This window comes from Vidua macroura, chromosome 12 (genome assembly GCF_024509145.1).
Source record: "Vidua macroura isolate BioBank_ID:100142 chromosome 12, ASM2450914v1, whole genome shotgun sequence".
In the NCBI taxonomy this organism is placed as follows: domain Eukaryota; kingdom Metazoa; phylum Chordata; class Aves; order Passeriformes; family Viduidae; genus Vidua; species Vidua macroura.
In genome coordinates this window covers 12,686,911-12,706,151 of record NC_071582.1, presented here as the reverse complement: position 1 = coordinate 12,706,151, position 19,241 = coordinate 12,686,911, and the positions used below count along the sequence as shown (strand labels likewise).

The 19,241-nt window shown below is 41.9% G+C and overlaps 2 protein-coding genes across 2 annotated transcripts; both read left to right on the top strand.

Moving 5' to 3' along the window:
* Positions 1–2,206: 2,206 nt before the first annotated feature.
* Positions 2,207–15,067, top strand: BTBD1 (BTB domain containing 1). Its single transcript, XM_053988317.1, has 8 exons — positions 2,207–2,601; positions 7,351–7,507; positions 7,750–7,855; positions 9,258–9,455; positions 9,710–9,902; positions 10,389–10,476; positions 13,157–13,303; positions 14,189–15,067. The coding sequence occupies exons 1-8, from the start codon at positions 2,207–2,209 to the stop codon at positions 14,345–14,347; spliced, it is 1,443 nt and encodes a 480-aa protein (XP_053844292.1). The 3' UTR covers positions 14,348–15,067.
* A 755-nt stretch (positions 15,068–15,822) lies between these two features.
* C12H15orf40 (chromosome 12 C15orf40 homolog) lies at positions 15,823–18,698 on the top strand. The gene is made up of 4 exons (XM_053988323.1): positions 15,823–15,951; positions 16,032–16,158; positions 16,964–17,091; positions 17,941–18,698. The coding sequence occupies exons 1-4, from the start codon at positions 15,880–15,882 to the stop codon at positions 18,031–18,033; spliced, it is 420 nt and encodes a 139-aa protein (XP_053844298.1). The 5' UTR covers positions 15,823–15,879; the 3' UTR covers positions 18,034–18,698.
* Positions 18,699–19,241: the final 543 nt, after the last annotated feature.

The following is a 19,241-nucleotide window of genomic DNA, read 5'->3' as shown; positions in this document are numbered from 1 at the left end:
TGATTTCTGCTATATTTCCTAGAAAAAAAACTGAACACACTGAGAAAACAAATAATGGGATTGCATTTTAGTGACATTCATGTGTAGCCCTTTTGGGAAAAGCATTGTATATTATTTCTGATCTGGACTGGCAAATACAATCCCATGACATCACATTTAAAAATGGCTGTGATCCACCCACTGAGAACGCCAAAGAAAAGCTGACTGATTTTTTTTTTTTTCAAGGAAGCTAGCACAAAGCTTACAAGGTGAAACAAATGTCTGAGGCTCATTGTCTACATGAAGAAAAGCTCAGTATCAAAAGGAAATATGTTACTTAATATTTTCTTAGTTCTCACTTTCAAAACTGTTTCAATTACTGCATTTGGCATTTAGCTGAACAGATCAGATGGACATCCTGGTCACATTTCTCCTTTTCTTTGTCCCTTGCCTTTGTCTCCTTTCCTGTTTTTTTTGTGGTTTTTTTTTTTTTGTTTTGTTTTTGTTTTTGTTTTTTTTTTTTTTTAGACTTTTGTTTTGTTTTATTTCTGTTTCTTTCCCCTTATTTTCTTTCTCAGACCATCATGTAGGTCTCTCCATTTTTTTCCTATGTTGCATAGCTTCGCCTTCTTATGACTGATTTCTCATCCCTGAAGCTGTCTTACACACTTTGTCTGCCCCAGCCGACCTCCTTTTACTTCTCTGGTGCACCTTTCCCTTTTTCCTCTGCCCTCTTCCTTCCCTGTTAACTTCCTCTAGAGTGTTACTGACACTTTTTGCAAACAAGGCTCTCTCTAAGGAGAGCAGTCATGGCTGTTTGCTCTCAGCTGACAGATTAACCTGTGAGTGAGCACAGAATGATAAAAGCAAAAAGACAACACCGACAGAAATGCTCATTAACACCCAGGCCATCCCATCACTGAAGAAAAAAAAGTCCCATTTAAATGAAAATTATCCATTTGTGCCCAAGGTGTCAGTGTTCCACATCTCTGTCCCTAAGCTATCAAGGGAATGTGGGGTTCCCCTTCCTTCCCTTCTTTGACCACCTTGGGAGAAGAAAAGTGCAGAGATGATACCTTCATTCTTCTAAGTCAGCAGTATGATTTTATTTTTAAATATAGCCTCTGTGCAAAATATAGCTGCTTTCTGGTTGGTACACTATATCTTCTGGTGCCCTTTCCCACTATAGTTTACCCTGCTGAAATTGCTTCCATCTTGCTAGAGGTTCTCAAAAACTTGTTCTGCGAAACGGACCACATTTGCTTGGTCTCAGTTTTGTCCTAATTATAAACCTGAATGCAGAGCGGTGACATGTTCTATTCCTCTTTTAGCCACACGCTTCCATAAATGCTGACAAGTCGGGAGCGGTGACAAACAGCTCCCAGGGCCGCCGTGGAAATCGCCGCTGTGGTTACAGCACAACCCCAGCAGATGGCAAAAGGAATCGCCTCACCTCCGCAGCGGTTTGACAGGACTGGGAAAGCGCAGACACCTCTTATTCCTTTCCCCTTTCTCTGCTAAAAGCGAGCACGACAGTGCAGGGGTTAATCCGCCTGCCCGCACCGCTGCTCCAAGGGCGCTGCGCTGCCCGGGGGCGGCGGGGCACAAGCGCCCGCTCCGCTTTGACTTCTCCCCTCGGAAGCTAAAACACCAAACGTCGAGAAACCCAGTACGCGCACAAGGACTGTAAGGCGTGTGTGCCTTAAAAGCCGCCGATGTTTCAACTTCACTTCAGAAATATTTAAAACAGGTCGCCAGCCCTTGCTCTCCCTGTTACCACAGCGGAACGGGCGTTATGACAATGAATTTGCATTTCACGTGCCTAAGCACAATCGCTGCCATTTATTCACTCCCACGGGGAGCGTTATCAGTTCCGTGCCTGCCGCGGCGCCCTGTGCCCTGCCCGTCCGCTTCCTCTCCGCGGCTCTGGAAGTGCATTCCCTGGGCACGGGCGGTCCCGGACGCCTTGACGGGCCCGGCGAGCGGCGCAGTCCCGGGGCGGGTCCCGGGCACCTCCCGGGGCAGGTCCCGGGGCGGGTCCCGGGCACCTCCCGGGGCAGGTCCCGGGGCGGGTCCCGGGCACCTCCCCGCTCAGGCCGGGCGGCGGCTCCGGCCGGGCCTGCGCGGGCAGCGGCGCGTGCGCGGCGCGGGGCGGGGCCCGCGGTGACGCCGGGGCGGTGCTGACGGAGCGCCCGGCGCGGCCCGGCCCGGCGCGGCCCCGAGGGCGATGGCGGCCGCGGGGGGCGGCCCGGGGGCGCCCGCGGAGACGCCGCCCGCCACCGCCGCGGGCGTCGCCGCCGCCGAGGCCGGCGCGGTGTTGCAGCGGGAGCCGCTGTACAACTGGCAGGCCACCAAGGGCTCGCTGCGGGAGCGCTTCGCCTTCCTCTTCTCCAACGAGCTCCTCAGCGACGTGCACTTCGTGGTGGGCAAGGGCAGCGCCCGCGGCGGCGGCGGCGGGGCGGCGCCCCCCGGGCCCGGGCAGCAGCGCATCCCCGCCCACCGGTTCGTGCTGGCGGCCGGCAGCGCCGTGTTCGACGCGATGTTCAACGGCGGCATGGCCACCACCTCGGCCGAGATCGAGCTGCCCGACGTGGAGCCCGCCGCCTTCCTGGCGCTCCTCAGGTCAGCGCGGGGCGGGGGCGGCCGCGCACGGAGGGGGCTCCGCTTGGCCGCCGGTGCCTTTTCCTCGCTCCGCTGCCCCTCCCGGTCCTGTCCCCTCAGAGCCCGGCCTGTCCCTCCTGCCCGTCTCTGGAGGGAGAAGCAGGGAAGGCGCGGAAATGCCTTGTGGGCTCCACGCAAGGTCATACCGCACTTCCAACGTATTTTGGTCCCTTCTTGCTCTTTACCCTGCACTGTTTTCCCAAGAGAAGTGCCCTAATTCCCTGGCAGCTGACTGTCCGTTTAGGGAAGCACTCGGTGGGTGTCTCGTTCGGCTCTTGGATTCAAGAGTTTTGGTTTGTTAAAGTGAAATGATGGGAATTACTGGGTCCCCTTGATGTTGCAGCTATCCAGGCATTTTCTAATAGTGACTAAGCCGGGACAGAGGCTGTTGTACAAAGCTTTTCGTTTCACCACGCCATTTGATACTTTGAAGTCTTAGTCATCTTCCTGTTCACTTTTCTTTGTCAGCGATGATAATAAGTTGTTACGTCTTTTTGCCATAATAACGCCCACTGTAATCGTACTTGGGCGGAGGGGGAACATGCAGCAGAAGGCAGTAACCAGCTGATTTTTACTTCCAGGCCATCTGAGTGGGAGCGCAATGATAGCAGAAAGGATATAAAGTGTGTTAGTGATTTCTAATTTGGGCAGAGTAGGATCTGCTAGTTCGTGTGCTCACAAAACTGATGAGTTTATGTATCATTTCTTTTTACTCAGTGTAGTGGCAAGTAAAATTTATGGTGTTCAGGGGAACAATTACTAATAGTTTATTTGTACCTTGGGCTGTGGTGTGGTAATACAACTAAACTGCATAAACTTAAGGTTTTTATCAAAGACACCGCTCTGCTAGGCAAAAAATACAAACCATAAAATATATAAAACAGTTCTCGCTAATGAACATTTGGGAAACAAGTAATATTACTGCCTGGAAATACATATGTAGTGTCTCAAAGTTTTTTTGTAATAGGAAAAACTCCAAAGTCTTGGCAACTTTCTTCTTTTCCTGAGGCTTAAGAGACAGGAACAATTAGACATCACCTGGTCCTTAGGTAATCACAGGCACAGGAGATAAAACAAGTGATGTGCACAAAACCCCCATGAGCAGCAATGTCTTGCTGTTGCTGTTAGCAAATGAACTGTTCTTTGTGGATTTTTTGTGCAGAGTAGCAAGAGGTAGTGGGAAGTGTCTTTCAAGCAAATTGGTTCTGAAGGTTGAAAGTAAATGACAGTGCACATGTATACGTTCGTGTCTGTATATGTGGGAAAAATGCTGGGCAGTGAAAAGTGGGTATAATAATACAAGTTTGTCTGGATAAAAGTCGAAACACAGCAGCAGAGATTTCTAAGTAAAGATAAGAAGGATGGTGTTTGAACACTGAAGAATGAATGAAGAGATGTTGTTAGAAACAAACAAAAGCATCCTGTGTTGGTAGGGCTGCCAGTGCGTAATGGCCTGGGGACTTGCGTCAGTGAACTGACCGTGCTTGTGTCTTGTCTGAATATCACCACAGTGGTGGACTGCTGAAACAGCTCAGGTTTGCTGTCTGTGCCAGCTCTTCAGGACATTCTTCCATGCTATGTGTATTTCTTTGAGCTTATATTGAAATACATATACATTGCAATACCTTGTTAAAAACATCTGTAGGAAGAACTTCTGTAATACGTGTCAGTACTGGACCTTTTCCATGATGGAAACAACATGGGGTCTTTTCCTGGTGTTGACTGAAAGAGGCAGGAATGATACCTTGCACCATTGGCCTCTTTTATCATTAGTAAATCACTCAGAAAATGATAGTTACCTTTCACAGGATATTTCCTTAATGTTTGAAAATACCAGTTTGAGGTATATTGTCCAAAAATTTCAGTCAGGATCTTTGAATACACATAGCAAATGAACATCAAGTACAGGAAATGTTTAAGTAATCAAAACTTTCTAGACATAATTTACTAATTATTTAATGTTCCTCAACTCATTGCCATTTTATTTACTCATGTGATTTGTTGAGTCATGTCTGCAGTTTATTTGTTTCATAAGGATTTACTGGCAAATGCTACTTGTAAATTAAAGGAAAAGATTTTTTAATGAAAAAAATAAAGTAGTTTGACAGATAAATCCTTAAGAGCTGAAATAATATCAAAGTCACCAAGTTTGAATTTATTTCCCAGTAAAACAACTTTTGTGTGTGTGTTTCTAAATACAGATTGAATAGCAATGATCAAGAAAGTTGTCTCAGTAGGTTTCTGCTTTACGGTTTCTTTTTGCTGGTTTTACTAAGATTTTTCTTTTAATTTTCATTCATATTTTACAATAAGCTAACTTGTCCTTTGATCACAGAATAAAGGAAAGTGATGATATGGCACAAGTTAACAGTCTGTCTTCCCAAAATCTTTTCAGAGAATTTTGGCAAGCAGTAAATAAGGGGGTAATTATGGCTAACTTGAAAAAAGATTCCTGTGTGCTTTTATAATGGTGAAAACATTCTAGCTACTGAGAGGATGCTCACACAAGGGGAGAAGGAAGTGCTAACCTGAGAGTAAAGAAAAATAGCATAAAATGTACGAGAGGCTTATATAGAGTGAATGATTGACTGGTCAATTGGAAAAATTGTTTGTTCTGGTCACTAAAAATGTTCTTCCACTATGCACATACACCCCCCAGCTTTCCTTTCCCTCATCCTGGATGCCAATAAAATTAGGTTGTTTCTGTCTCAAAGGGAAAGAGAGGAGGGAAGAAGGCAAGGGGGAAGGAGAAGCGATCATCAGTCCCACTGAGTTAGGTGGAGGAGGAGCCGTGCTGTAAACACAAAGCTGTGCTAGTTCAGGCGTGCCACAGAGGGGAGAGGTAACACAGACACAGCTCTTGGCAATATGAGCAGGGGATTTGTAGAGGGAAGACACACCTAGGACTGCACCCTGTTTCTTTGGAAGGTATAGCAGAAAGTGAAACAAGCCAGATGAGCCCCTCTGATGTGTCACTTCATTGGCTTCAGATTGGATTCACTTAAGGAATAAAACCAAAATCATGTTCCAATTCAGGATTTCTTTTTTTTCTGTCAGGTAAAATGCATACTGTAGTTTGCATGGCAGTATTGCTTTCTTTACAGCCTGTTAATCAACTTTTACATGATTTGGACTCTAAGCTCCTATAAAGTCATACAACAAAAGTTATGGCATTCTAAACTGATTATTTTAGATCTTAGAACCAAAATGCACTGTTCTAGTGCTTTAATGAAGAGCTTGTCAACTTAGTATGTAAAAGTGTACCTGTGAAATATTTGTTTCTTAAAAGTAAATTTGTCAGCAGTTGTGATGAACAAGTCAGCCCATTGTTTTCATCAACAGGTAATAATAGTTCATAACTTTCATAAATCAGTTCTAATTGAACTGTATGAAACGTCTACTTAAAAAAAAAAGCCTTTAATTAAATTAATTCTTCCTAAATATTGTTCAATTTAAATCCAGTTTAAAAAACTTAATCTAGAGCATCATTCACATCTCCAAAGTGATGTGCAAGCTGGCTGTTTGAGTAGACTGGGATCTTTTAATGGTAAATATGTACCTGTATTGTAGCAGGAAATTTAATGTTTGTGTGCTAGCAACTACTGAGAATTAGAGTTTTCTTGGAATATAGGAAATATAAACAGTGAAGAACTTCGGTTGAAACTTTAATTCTGGATTTATATTACTTCAATTTCTCTATGTTGCAAGGAAGTTTAACTAGTCTGTTATTTTTACCAGTTTCTCTTGTTAGATACAAACTGCTGATTGCTACATTTAAAAACCCTCCTAAACACACCTTCTGTCTCTGTGTGTCACTCATTTCCAGGATGTTCTGAACAACAAATATTAAGAAATATTAAGGAAAGACTTGGTTTTCATTGTAGAATTCTTACATTTGCTAGTATGCCCTGGTTTATTTAATTACCTATATGTGTTGGGGACAAAAGTATTTTTGTAAATCACAGACTATTCTTGATTGTTATCTGAAAGGCTGATGAAATTTTGCTAAACTTATCTTAAATGTCACCTCTGAGAAAAGTTATTTTTAAAAAGACAACTGCTCAGGAAACAGTTTTTTTTTTTTCTTGGTATTGGTGGTGGCTCCTATATTGTGGTTCACAGTTTATGCTAAAATCTCAACCAATCTTCTTGCCTCAGGCAGTGAAGACAAGCCAGAGTGTGGCAGGAGTAGAAGAGTCAAGGTCATGTGCTAGAATATACTCTTCCCCTCTGAATACTACAGAGGGGTAACTTTGACATAAGATGTTCTCACAATCTAAGTCCTTAACACTGTTCCCTCATGGAGGGGAAGCCAGTGTGCACTGTCAGTAAATGAACTTCAGGCCTACAGCCATAGAGGATTGTGCATTGATGTTTTCCTGATGAACTGAGAGCATGCATTTGTAGGTTAAGTAATTCTGCAGCTCAGCTGTTGTTTACAGTTGGGGAGCTATGTATAACTAGTACAGCCAGATCAGTCCTAGGGAGTAATACATATTTAAAACAAATGTATGCCATTAGGCTAACATAATAGTCTTTCCTGAACCTTTTAACTTACCTTCTTTATTTATAAAGATGCTATGAGGTCAGCTGTTGTACTACTCACAGTGCAAATCTTTGGCCTGTTTTCTAAATGCAAAGAGACTGTTGTGTTTGGCTGCCCCTCTAAAGATACGTTTTTATGATCTGTATTTGTGTATTGATTTATAGGTTTCTTTATTCAGATGAAGTTCAAATTGGTCCAGAAACAGTCATGACTACTTTATACACTGCTAAAAAGTATGCAGTCCCTGCCCTGGAAGCACATTGTGTGGATTTCCTAACAAAGCATCTCCGAGCAGATAATGCCTTTATGCTGCTTACTCAAGTAGGTAAATTTAAGCTTAGTTTTGATTTACTAGAAGAATTCCCAGTTGGAGGGAAATTACTAATTCTTCTTAATTATGTACTCCTTTGAGATTTTCAGTGCTCTTTAAGGTATAAACACAAAGAGTACTTAGACAAATCAACTTATTTCAATTTATGTCTATACTAGAGGTAAAATGCTTGCTTTTTAAGATCAGGAGTTTGTCAGCTTTATGCTTAAGATGTATTTATTTATCTTTCCAGGCTCGTTTGTTTGATGAACCTCAGCTTGCTAGTCTTTGTCTGGACACAATAGACAAAAGCACTATGGATGCCATAAGTGCAGAAGGCTTTACAGATATCGACATAGGTAAGTTACTCTGTGTGTCCTAAGCATGAAATGGCAATGCCCCAGGATAGTTCCTTCCCCCAGCTGAGTGTGCAGAGTCCCAAGCACTTCTTCCCTTCTTGGCCATCCACCCCTGCAGTGTTTTCCTTTGAGCTTCACTCCTGAGCTGGCTTGCACTGCACTGTGTCCCCATTTGAGTAGTGGTGGTGTCCCAGGGCTCCCACTGTGGTGACACCACACTTCATTGAAGTCAAAGCTTTCACTTGCTGAGGGTTGTGCCTCATGCCTGAGGCATCCATATCTGCTTGTCATGTGCAACAGGAATCATACTGTTCTGTTGCCACATGGTATTTATCTGTTCAAAGTTGCACAGATCAGGTACAATTAATGAAATCTGCTTTAAAAAATGAATACATTAACTGCTAGTTTCTCTGTTTAATCTTCTATCAAAAGCTAGCAGTTGTAAATTTACTTACTTAGTTTCATTGCTACTATATGTATCTAAGGTTTTACTCCAATTCAGCTAGATTGTGGGAAAAATTCAGACTGAAGGAAAGTGTTTCACTGCATAAAGAAATTTTAAAGCCATTGTTAGCTCATGTTCAGTAGATTTGTACTCAGACTGAGCAAGCTTTAGTCTTGGTAAGTCTCAATCTGTTTTGACTTTCCAATATGCTATTTTCTATAACTGCAAACATGCCTTACTTAAATTCAAAGCAGATAAAAATTCCCAAAGACAGAAGATTCAGACTATAGAAACTCCTTTATTTTTTGACTTGTATTTGTTGATACTTTGTGCATACCTGTTATTCAGAGAAGGCCAGAAGGAGTAATAAATACAGGATAAGTTGCTTTTTAAACATGTGCCTTGCCTCAGATCTTGTGTTTCACCTTCAGACTTTGTGGATAGCAAATATGTCAATGCTTAAATGACTTTCATGTATCTTTAAACTGGTTTTTGTGTACCACTGCTGCTTGTGGCTATAGTTGATCCAGATGGGCAGGTGGCTGCCCAGATGAGAATATGGCACTGTCATCATGAGTAACCTGGATTTTTAGTAGTGTGCATTCACTGTTTGGTCACTTTCAGTTTTGATCTTGCCCTAGCAATGAAAATTCTTCAGGATATTTGTTATCACTGCAGAGATTAGTTACACTTTTAGGAATCAAGAAGAAAACTCATATCCTGTCTTCATAGTAGGAAAATTAACTTTTAGTTTGAAATCTATGTATCATTGCGAGATTACTTTTTATGCAAGATAAATTATGTGTAATATATATACACTTATAATAATAAGACAAAGCTAATAGTCTTGTTATGAATGTCCTTAGTGTGTAATTAGTATTTTAAGCTTACATAATGTAGCACTATTACTGGCTTGGATGAAAACTGATGTAAAGCTGCTAACATTTTTTTCTTTAGATACATTATGTGCAGTCCTAGAAAGGGACACTCTCAGTATTCGAGAAAGTAGGCTCTTCGGAGCTGTTGTTCGCTGGGCAGAAGCAGAGTGTCAAAGACAACAGCTGCCTGTGACATTTGGGAACAAACAAAAAGTCCTTGGAAGAGCTCTTTCCTTAATCCGTTTCCCGTTAATGACTATTGAAGAGTTTGCAGCAGGTGAGTTTTGGAGTTCTTTGTCTTACTCACTGAGACCATCTCTCAGTGCTGTTCAACTGTGTTTAACTCAGTTCTGGTATTAATATTGTACTAATAACAGTTGTGATGCACAAATGAAAGCAAAACCTTCCGCAGATTATGGCTCTGGCCATTGGAAGATATTATTGTTGTCTTCAGTTTGTGAATATGTGTGGTTTAAATACAACAGCTGGAGAAATCCTTCAAATCATTTTAGAAGTTTTATGTTTTCACAGGCCCTGCTCAGTCTGGAATCTTGTCGGATAGGGAAGTAGTAAATCTCTTTCTGCACTTTACTGTCAATCCTAAACCTAAAGTAGATTATATTGACCGACCAAGGTGTTGCCTTAGAGGAAAAGAATGCAGCATTAACAGGTTCCAGCAGGTGGAGAGTCGCTGGGGCTACAGCGGAACAAGCGACCGGATCAGGTAGGACTTGAGAAACTGAAGGAGAGACAGAAATGTGTGGGGAGAAAGGGAACAAATCATTCAACTTTGACTTTTTTGTATAAGATACAGTATCAGACATGCTGGCTCTGTTGCACACATTTGATAGTTTCCTTTTTTTTTTAGCTATTACACACATGAAATAAAAACAAGAATGAGTTTAAGGAGGATTGGGTGCATTCTAGAATGATTGAGTGTTATCTGTATATTTCTTTTTGAAATACCAAGTCTTGATCTGTTTTTATTTTGGAGATTTTTGAATATTTTTTGAATATTTTTGGAGATACTTTGAAAATAATTTGGTTCTGTTTTGTTTATTAATGCTGAATATCTTGAGGAATTAGCAAAGCTTTAACCTATAAAGCTGGCAAAGCAGTTTTCTTAGTATTGAAATCTAAATTAAAAATGCTATTAAAAAAATGCAATGCCATTCTCAGTTGTTTTAATTGCTTTCTTGTGTCTTACCAGGTTCACAGTTAACAGAAGAATTTCTATAGTGGGATTTGGATTATATGGATCTATCCATGGACCCACAGACTATCAAGTTAATATACAGGTACAGTGTATTATGTTTAAATGGGCTTGTACACTTGTAGGAACTTGCAAAAGGAAGCTCCACTTGCAGCACTTGCAAAAGGTTTGGTCTATATTTGGGAGGGAGCAATTGATAGGCCAGGAGTCTAAGCTGTGGTTTGTCACAAGTGGGTATAAGTGGGTGACTGGGCAAAAGAAGAACACTATGGAACTCTGCTCCCTTTCTCCTGTATTCTCCTGTCCTTCAATCATTTTCAGTGTAGGTGTTTCCCTACATCCAGCTTTTTTCCCCTTTTCTCAAGCCTTTCCTAATAGAAAATATGTACTGGTATTGTACTTGGTTTGTGTTATGTCCTTCAGTAGCCTGCATGCTCCTTATAGAGATTTGATTTTTGTAATTGTTCCTTTTAGTTTCTTTTGAACAAGATTCCTCATTTTTCTCTTTTTGAAATTTAGCACAGCTGTGGGGGATTTGCTTTTGTTGTTCATGTGGGAGTGTTGACTCTCAGTATATTATGGACACTGTTACATAGTGTTTCCATTATGAAATTTTGAATCTGATCCTGCTCATCACTCAGTACCAAATCAAGGGTTGCATTTCTTCCTGCTGAGCAATTGGTTAGCAGGCTCATGAAGTGGCCAGTGATAGTATCTAAAAATGTCCCCCTGCTTCGTGTCCTGATGTGACCCTTGCCTGGTCCCAGCAGGCAACTGAAGACACCACTAAAATTGTATTTCCTGCTCTTGCCTGTTAGATCCCTTAGCATGTTGTGGTCAGGATTGTCTTCTAGTAGTACTGATCCAGCACTATATATTTTCTTTCCTTTTTGAATGTGGAATTTCAGTCTATTTGAATTATTTTTCTTGTAGAGATTTGTTCTGTTTATGGTACTATAATGTCACTTTGATTTATTAGGTGCATGAGAAATTTTGTGAACTAAATAGTCTGTGACTTCATATAGGAGCAGAAATTCTATTGTCCCTATCTTTCTAGATTTCCAGCATGTGCTGGAATTGCTGTTTCAGTTCATTAATGGCCATTCTGTTTAAATGACAAATTGTCTTCTGCTTCCTATTTGATGATTATTATTATCTGATGACTCTGAGGGATTTTGTGTCTGTCTCCTAAGGAAAAAATATGCCTTTCTTCTTAATGATGTTCCAAACAGAATATACATGGAATGACATTTTGAAGGAATTTGGTTTTTCTACATTCCTCACTTTAAAAACTCATTTGCAAATTCCTTTATTTGAAGTATCTTTAGTTTGGTTTGGTCAAACCATCCATCCATGTAGATGAGTAGCATAGTGCACTAGGCAGGACCTTTAGAACAAAGGAGTTGATCTTGGGAACCTAGCAGCTATACTAAACATACCTGGGGATTTTTACTTCACATAAACCCTTTTTTGAATCTCTCAGCTGAATTCTTGTTAGCAGATGAAAGCATTCAGTGTGTTCCTTCAGGATGTTTGCTGGATTTATTTAATCTGAAAAGAATTTTGATTTTTTTTTTCAATGCAAACCAGTGCATATTAAGTGGGAATGATTGGAAGATTCACTTGAAAAAATTCCTCCCAATTCAAACTGAAAGACTAAATAAACCTTTGTGGTTCATATTAAGGCCATCCATCTTATATAGGTTCTCTTTACCCTAGAAGTATCCCTAATAAGTGATGAATCTGAAACTTTTTTGTGACAATCCTTTCAGACAATTATTTAAGTCTTATGCCTCTAGCTTTCTTCTTGGCTCTGCATCAGTACTAGCAGAGCTTCAGAGAGTTAAACATTTAAAACTTGCTTTAAAATAGCGATAATGTATACTGCAAATACATCTGTTATGTGAAAAGGGCTTAAGTCTTCAGCATTATAATTGTTCATATTTCTATTGATTGTGGCTGGGGAAAAAACTAGAGTACACTTTGCCTAGAATAAAGCTTAATCTCATGCATGGGTAATAGTGAAAGTTATATGGCAAGTTAAAAAGAAACTGTTAAAACTGATAGGCTTCTTCCTAGTGTAGTAATCACAAGAAGTGCTCTGCTCTAAAGCTCTGACATCCAACTTCTGCAAGAGGTATTGGGCAGCATGGATCAGGATTGCAATCCAAAATGGGAAGGAATCTGCTATTGCTATGTTGGAGCTAGTGATTCTTACTTGCCACTGAAATTGAAGGCAGAATAAATATTGTGTTAGTAGAATTTTTATACTGAATCAAGATTAGAAACTGTATAAAACTTAATAGCACAAGTTTTTGTTTTCCATTATGAAGGTGTCATTGACTGCCTACATTATCTGTAAAAACTTGTTTTCTAAACTAGCCACAGGCAGCAAATGAGATTCCCTTATGTGGGCTGTGAAGGTATGCAGAGATCAGCAAATCTAAGCACAGGATTAGATATTGTATATGAAGGTCAGAAGCTGAAGGTGTGAGAGCTGTTCTCCCTCTCCAAGCACAGACTTTAACCTGGCTGGAGCAGTGCCCAGAGCCCGTGTAAAACTCGCGAGCCATCGTTCCGAGCTGCTGCGTCAGCTCCAGTGGTATCAGGAAATCGCAGCTCCTTTCCAGCTGAGATTGCACTGTCCTTGCAGTTAGGCTGGGTGGGGTAGGCAAGTATTTGCTTGTAACCTTCTCATGTGCATACAATCAGAGCCTTTCTCACGCCTGTAAACATAAAACTACAGTGTTCATGCTTTTGTCCAGATCATTGATTATGAGAAGAATCAGACGCTGGGACAGAACGACACTGGATTTAGCTGCGACGGAACAGCCAGTACCTTCAGAGTTATGTTCAAGGAGCCCATAGAGATTCTGCCCACAGTTTGCTACACAGCTTGTGCAACCTTGAAAGTAAGATTGTCTAATAGGACAGAAGAAAGTGTTACTTTGATGCAAGAGTTAATTTTTTATCAGTCTTCTGATGGGAAAGTGTCTTCTAGATCTTGAATTTATTTTAACTTTAGAGCTAAAGAAGGACATAATAGAACTCTACTGTAATTTGTAAGACTGTTACATCTCTTCCGGGCCACAGCATGGAATTCAAAACTGGATCCTTTGTGCCTTCCCACTTTTTTGCTTTGATGTAGGAGTTAGAATAGTTCTAATGGAAGTCACTGGTTCTGTGTGGGGAAAAAAAAAGCTCTATCTAGAAAACTTAATCTGGCAGCTCTCTTTCAAAACTTAAATGTGATTTCTTTCATCAAGGATATTCTAACCACTAGCTAAATTCTAGAAAACAGCTTTTTTTTTTCCATCTCTTTTTATATACTGGTGCTGAAATAGTAGGCAATAATTACCTGTTCTCAGAAAGTCTTCTCTTAGTGTTGTGGACAAATTTATTTCTCAAAAATTTTTTAATATTATTCTAAATATAATTTCCTATACAGAAATCAGAGTTTAGTAGGTTGGAAAAAATACTGTACATTAAAATCAGCTGAGGCAGGGAACGAAGTAAAAATACAGACAACCTGTGTGATAAGGAGAAATACTAGAATGTATTCATTACTAGTTGGATAAAATCAACTGGTTTAAGTCTGCTGTCAGAGAAACATATTTTTGTTATTTAGACATAGGGCCCTGGCTTCTGTTGCCTGTGATTTTTTATATCATTTATATAATGTGGATAGAGAAATTTTATACTACTAAAATAGCCCAAGTCAGTTGTGTTTGACCATCAGCAATTTTTGGGTCTTGCCCACTTCCATTGTGTTGCTAATCTCTTGTGATGTTTTTCAGGGTCCTGATTCCCACTATGGAACAAAAGGTTTGAAGAAAGTGATCCACGAATCTCCTACTGCTAGCAAAACATGCTTTGTCTTTTATAGTTCACCAGGTAACAACAATGGTACATCAATAGAAGATGGACAGATACCGGAAATAATATTTTATACTTAGTTTCAAATGATGATCTGGTATGTGCTGGTGTATCAGTGGACTTCAGCTCACCATTGGCAGCAGTTAAAAAATTCTGTTAAATTACTTTAATGTGTAAAAACAAAACAAATTTGTTTGAGGGGTACCAGAAAAGCTATTTTTTTCCTGCATCGTTATTAGTTGATTGTAATTTAGCTTTTCCTCTAAACGAAATGTTAATGGAATAAGTACTCTGTGTATTGAAAAGTTTAAGTAGTACCTTGTGGTTAATTACTTTGTGTTTTCACCCCATTATTTCTCATGTAGTAAAATTCATTTTTTGAACTGGAAAATTATTACTTGTTATGAACAACTTGTGTATGTTTTCTCCAATCTGTCCTTAAAAGACAGTAAAGCTGCTGCTGTAGTCCTATCTTGCACTTCTTTCCAAAATGACCTTGGATTGACCCTATGGACATGGATTGCTACTGTATTTTTTTTAAGTACGTCAGCAAAGCTGCATTCATATTGCCATCATCTTGACTTTTTCCAAGAGCCATGGAGAATTAATGGACTTTGCACTGCAGAGAACATCTGCAGCTGCACTGAAGAAATAAATATTAAGTCAAATTCAGCAAGAAACAGATCTTTCCAGAATCTCTCTTAATTCAGAAGGGCTGTTTTGGAATATAGAACTGGTTATTCAATAGCCACTGTATATATACATATGTGCCTATAAAAAAATGTATAATGTGAAAATGAGACTGAGACTTGTAATGATGTTATTTTATCATTGGATATTCTAGTACTAAAAAAAATTAGTATAAACCTAAGGATTATTGGTGTGCAACGAGTTTTGCAGATTGCATACAATAACTTGTTGCTATTGCTGTATGTATATAGTATTCAGTGCTTTGCAGTCTGTACCGTGTAGTAACAGAATGGCTTGGTGTACAAAGACCAGTACCCTCCCTCACGTTATACTAAAATTTGAGCATGCAGGAGAAAAAATAAGAAAATTTCCTTTCTTAAGGGGGAGGTCACGCAGGTTTGGGGTGTCCAAAGGCTGTGTGTAGAACAAGTGTCTGTCAAACGTCCTGCTCTGTGCACACTCCGCCAGCGCTCTCCTGTCCCTGGGCTCGGCGCTGTTCCGAGACGGGGATGGGGGCCGGCCCGGCCGTGCGGGAGCAGCCGCTGCGGGCACGGGGCTCGGCCGTGCCGGAGGAACCGCTGCGGGCACGGGGCTCGGCCGTGCCGGAGGAACCGCTGCGGGCACGGGGCTCGGCCGTGCCGGAGGAACCGCTGCGGGCACGGGGCTCGGCCGTGCCGGAGGAACCGCTGCGGGCACGGGGCTCCGCCGTGCTGGAGGAACCGCTGCGGGCACGGGGCTCGGCCGTGCCGGGGCAGCCGGGGTGGGCACGGGGCTCGGCCGTGCCGGGGCAGCCGCTGCGGGCACGGGGCTCCGCCGTGCCGGGGCAGCCGGGGTGGGCACAGCGCCGGCCCAGCCGGGCCGTGCGGAGCGCGCAGGCGCTCGGGGCGGGCGCGGCGCGGTTGCCGGAAGGGCCGCCCCGGCCATGCCGAGCCTCGCTGGGTTCCTGCGGGTGCGGGCGGCGCCGGTGCGGAGCGGCGGGGCCATGCCCGGGAAGGTGCGGGCAGGGCCAGGAGAGGGAAGGGGGGGCAGGGGCGGGTGGTGCCCGCGGTGACCGCGTCTGTTCCTCTGTTTCAGGGAAAAGCGGCCGCCAAGGGCCCCGCGGAGCCGGGCGCCGCCGCGGGACCGGTGGTGGCGGCGGGCGGCGGCTCCGTGAGGGTGGCGGTGCGCGCCAAGCCCGGCGCTCGCTGCAGCGCCGTCACAGGTGGGTCTGTGGGCCGGGGCACGCTGAGGAACAGGGGCTGTGGGAGGGAACGTGCAAAATCCCCCCCGGAAACTGAAGCGAGGAGTTCGGCTCTCCTGGAGTAGCTCGTTCGCTTCCCCCCTGTGTAGCGCTGGGTGGCGCGGTGAGCACGGGGTAAATCCTGATTTTAAGTCCTTCCTTTTGGCCTCTGTGGTTTCGTGCAGGCTGTGTTTCAAGGGTCTGTGCGGCTTTATTAGAATCATAAAAGTTGGATCTAATAAAACATGTTCTCCCTCTACAGCCCTGTGTTTGCGCCTGCATGCATTGGGACTACTTTCACATCCTCCGTGTGTGCGATACCCACGGGCTGTGGCGGTGTCCAGGCCCCTTTGGAATTTACTGGCAATTTACTGACAGTGTAACTCTCTGAGCAGACTGATTTAACAAGCGGCTTTTGGGGCAGGGGCGGGGGTAACCTGATTTGAGTCGTGTTATGTGATGCCAAGCAGGACAACACCTGCACAAGAAGGGGCATTGAGGGGAGCTCAGAGCGGTGCCCCCGTTGTGAGAAGGCTGGTAACTCATGACTGCACCCTGCTACAGCATGACGGCTTCACTGCTTGTCTTGTCAGGAGTTTATATTTGATTGTACTGGCCGACAATCAAGGGAATTCATGAAATGTGAAAATGCCATCACCTGCTAATCTATACATTTACTCGGTTTTAAACTTAAATGCTTTTGAAAGCATAAGCATTCATTTTTAGCAAGCTGTGGTGTGATGTTTTGAATATTTTAAGCATAAAATCCTCCAACTATTTGCTATAGATGTGACGGCTGAGGCAGTAGGTGTAGCTATTGCTGCACCTCCATCAGAAGGGGAGGCAAATGCCGAGCTGTGCCGTTACCTCTCTAAGGTGCTTGAAGTGAAGAAGAGCGACGTTATTTTAGAGAAGGTATTTCCTTTTTTTCCTTTCAGTTTTGCCCTACTGCAGTTGAAATTCAAGATTTTGAAACTTATGCTTTGAGTACAGGGAGCTATTCCAAGTTCAGTCTGAAAGACACTTTAAAAAGTTTAGATGAGTTAATGGAAGGATTCACTGAGAACAAACTTAGTGTAGGAAGAACTGTGGCTGATCTTGAAATCTTTTAACCAGAAGAGTTATCATGATAATGTTTTGCAAATCTCTGTAGTTCATGTGTTCTTCAAGATTCTCTTGTTTTCATGTCAAATGAGTTCACAGAATTTGTGTTCTGCAGAGAATATTCATTTTATTAATAACTTTTCACTTTTTTTTAACAACTTCTGTATTTCATTCTAACATTTAACTGTCACACATAAGCAAGAGCATATGTAAGCCCTTGTGTTGTAGCTGGGCCTCAAGAGTTTCTCTGTATTAGAATTTACATGTCTTGACTTTGGTGAGCAGAAACTCTTTGTTTTATTCATTGCACTGAATAAATAATTTGTTTTATTAATTCATTTTACTTCGAGTCAGTCTTTCCAGCCATTTCCATTTATAGTTTATAAGCACAAGAGCACAATGAAAAATGGTGCTTTTTATTTTTATCTGTTGGTTTAATTGAGTAGTTATAGAAGTCTTTTAAAGAGTAGTGGTAAAGGATAAGATGACCAAGGAAATGTCTTTTGAAAAGGTAGAAACAAATCTATGTAAGTCTTGTTTTTCCTGAATCATGGGCAAACTGCTTAATTTGTTTATCAGCATTTTATAAATAGCACTGTTTTTTTACCTTAAAGGGTGATTCTCTGAAATAGAGATTTTTTCTGTGTTTGTCTAAACCAGGGGGGTAAATCACGTGACAAAGTGGTGAAGATTTCAGTATCAGCGACACCAGATGAGATTTTAGAAAAACTGAAAAAAGAAGCTTCCAGTTGACCTAAAACAAGAGCAGGAAATAGGAAAAAGCATCTTGGTATATGGACTGATATTCTTTCTTACTTAATGCAGTGCTGTTGCGAGTGTGGGTAATGACTACAGGAAGATACTTCTTTCCCCTCGTTAATATAGCTGCTGTACAATTGAAGTTCTTCTGTAGGTTTGGTTAGAAAACTGAGACTCTGTATCTGCTTCTGTCACTACAGACTTCCTTCTGCTCTGGTTTCCTGTGGGTAAGATTTTTCCTCTTTCCTGGTCCCTAAACAAATGGTTTAGGAAATATTTTTTTTAGTGGAGCAAACATTGGTTAACAAAGTGAGAAGCTTGGAGTGACAGCATTCCATGTGGGAACTGGTACAAAAGGACAAATCTGGATGGCAGAGACATAAAAAGGGACTGTTCTCTCTGATATCTCACAGCAGGTACTGTGTGCAGCTTTTCACTGTGGGCACTTACAGATATCTAAAATAAATGTCTTTTGAAGCCAGTGTGCTGTTGAAGTTTTCAGTCTGTAAAACCAATGCAGAACCCGGTCATTGCACACGTGGGGTCACTTTGTAATAGTCTGTAAATAGTTTCCTTAAAAGTAGAGATTTGGTCATATATATCTTTGCTAATTGTATGTCACCTGTAATGACTGTTTTTAATAAAAGGGGCAAAAATATTATCAAGCTTTTGTTTGTGTTTATATTTTTAACAAAGAAAAGAGTTGTTTCCTAGAAACGTCTTCATAGAATGCTACTTTGAAACAGCCTTTTTTATAATCTTTCCTTGGTCTAAAAATGAGTAGTAGTGCAACCCCTAGAGAACGGAGCTGAGTCATTTGTAGAGCAGAACAAAACAGGAAGTCTGAAACAAAATGGGCAACTATACTCCACTTTCAAGGCTGATGAGAAAAAGGCTGAACTTCTCTATTTATCATGCTTCAGAGGTCAGAGGAAGATTTAACTGACATTTCTCAAAGATGTGATACCACACATGGTTCTGGTAGGACTTTGTTTATTCCTCTGCATCACTGCTGATCTCTGAAATTGTGCTGTATTTGTCCTATGGTTGTCATGTTAAAATGAAAGTAATTGCTAAAGGAAAAAAGATAAATTATTCTGAAGGTTTGCTTAAGGTTTGTCATACATTGTCCTGGAAAACAGTGTTATGAGTGCATAAGCATTTATGCAGATGCATTGCCAGATTGTTGCAATGCAGGCTTC

What these genes read in the sequence shown, in the direction of transcription:
- BTBD1 (XM_053988317.1), top strand. Translation starts at nt 2,207, where the DNA reads ATGGCGGCCGCGGGGGGCGGCCCGGGGGCGCCCGCGGAGACGCCGCCC. An exon ending in CCTTTATGCTGCTTACTCAA is followed by an intron (nt 7,508 to 7,749) that starts GTAGGTAAATTT and finishes TTATCTTTCCAG; the next exon opens with GCTCGTTTGTTTGATGAACC. An exon ending in CTTTACAGATATCGACATAG is followed by an intron (nt 7,856 to 9,257) that starts GTAAGTTACTCT and finishes TTTTTTCTTTAG; the next exon opens with ATACATTATGTGCAGTCCTA.
- C12H15orf40 (XM_053988323.1), top strand. Translation starts at nt 15,880, where the DNA reads ATGCCGAGCCTCGCTGGGTTCCTGCGGGTGCGGGCGGCGCCGGTGCGG. An exon ending in GCGGGGCCATGCCCGGGAAG is followed by an intron (nt 15,952 to 16,031) that starts GTGCGGGCAGGG and finishes CCTCTGTTTCAG; the next exon opens with GGAAAAGCGGCCGCCAAGGG. An exon ending in GCGACGTTATTTTAGAGAAG is followed by an intron (nt 17,092 to 17,940) that starts GTATTTCCTTTT and finishes TGTCTAAACCAG; the next exon opens with GGGGGTAAATCACGTGACAA.